The following is a 1,069-nucleotide window of genomic DNA, read 5'->3' as shown; positions in this document are numbered from 1 at the left end:
CCGCTCCGTGGCCGGGCCGCGGCGCCCGCTCTGCCGCAGCCCCTGGTGCAGCAGGAGGGTCAGGGCCCCGGGGCGGCCCCGGTGCTGCCGCCACCTCCCCGCAGCAGAGCGGTGCCCCCCCGGCTCTGCGCAGGGCCTGGGGGTCGCTGCCGTTGGGGTCCCTGYACAGACCCCAGGGCTGGGGCCGTTCCCGCCGCCAGCGCCCCCGGTGCCGGTGGATCCGGGGCGCGGGAGCCGCGCGGGGCGGTGCCGGGGGCGTCCCGGCCCCTGCCCAGCGCTGTGACTCAGTGTCACCCGACGCTGCCGACAGCTGCGCGGGCCCCGGCGGCTAAAATTAGTGCGGGCGGCACAGCGGGACCCGGMGCGGGGCCGGGAGCGGGACCCGGAGCCGGGAGCGGGACCCGGAGCGGGGCCGGGAGCAGGAGCGGAGCTGGGAGCGGGACCCGGAGCCAGGCCAGGACGTTCAGCGGGGCCGGGAGCAGGAGCGGGACCCGGAGCGGGGCCGGGACGCGCAGCGGGGCCGGGAGCGGGGCCAAGCCGGCGGGCGCCGCGGCCATGAACTTCGCGGTGGGGCTGAAGCCGCTGCTGGCGGAGGCGCGCAGCATGGAGAGCCTGGAGAAGCAGCTCATCTGCCCCATCTGCCTGGAGATGTTCACCAAGCCCGTGGTGATCCTGCCCTGCCAGCACAACCTGTGCCGCAAGTGCGCCAACGACGTCTTCCAGGTGCCGAGCTGCCGCYGCGGGCACGGCCGAGCCCTGCCGCGAGGATGGGGCACCCGGGGCCCCCCTGGGAAARGGGGTCCAGCTCCAGCGCAGCAGGGAAAGGGGGGCAGCATGACCCCAGCTGGGATGGGGCCAGGTGCCACCCCAACCCCTGTGCTGGGGGATGATGGGACCCCAAATGGACGGGGATGGGGCCGGCTGCCACCCCAGCCCCTGTGCTGGGGGGTGATGGGACCCCAAAGGGACGGGGATGGGGGCGGGTGCCACCCCAACCCCTGTGCTGGGGGGTGATGGGACCCCAAAGGGACGGGGATGGGGCCAGGTGCCACCCCAACCCCTGTGCTGG

General features: G+C 76.1%; 1 protein-coding gene across 1 annotated transcript in view; it reads left to right on the top strand.

Moving 5' to 3' along the window:
* The first annotated feature begins 555 nt into the window (after nt 1-555).
* LOC112955772 (tripartite motif-containing protein 54-like) overlaps nt 556-1,069 on the top strand; it is a 5,458-nt gene continuing 4,944 nt past the window's right edge. The window contains exon 1 of the mRNA XM_026049137.1: nt 556-723. Coding sequence (XP_025904922.1) covers nt 556-723 — 168 coding nt within the window. The remainder of the gene's footprint in view (nt 724-1,069) is intronic.

Source organism: Nothoprocta perdicaria, unplaced genomic scaffold, assembly GCF_003342845.1.
Source record: "Nothoprocta perdicaria isolate Ctin4 unplaced genomic scaffold, notPer1 scaffold_596, whole genome shotgun sequence".
Taxonomy (NCBI): domain Eukaryota; kingdom Metazoa; phylum Chordata; class Aves; order Tinamiformes; family Tinamidae; genus Nothoprocta; species Nothoprocta perdicaria.
The sequence above is the reverse complement of the archived record's forward strand: the minus strand, read 5'-3'. Positions and strand labels throughout refer to the sequence as shown.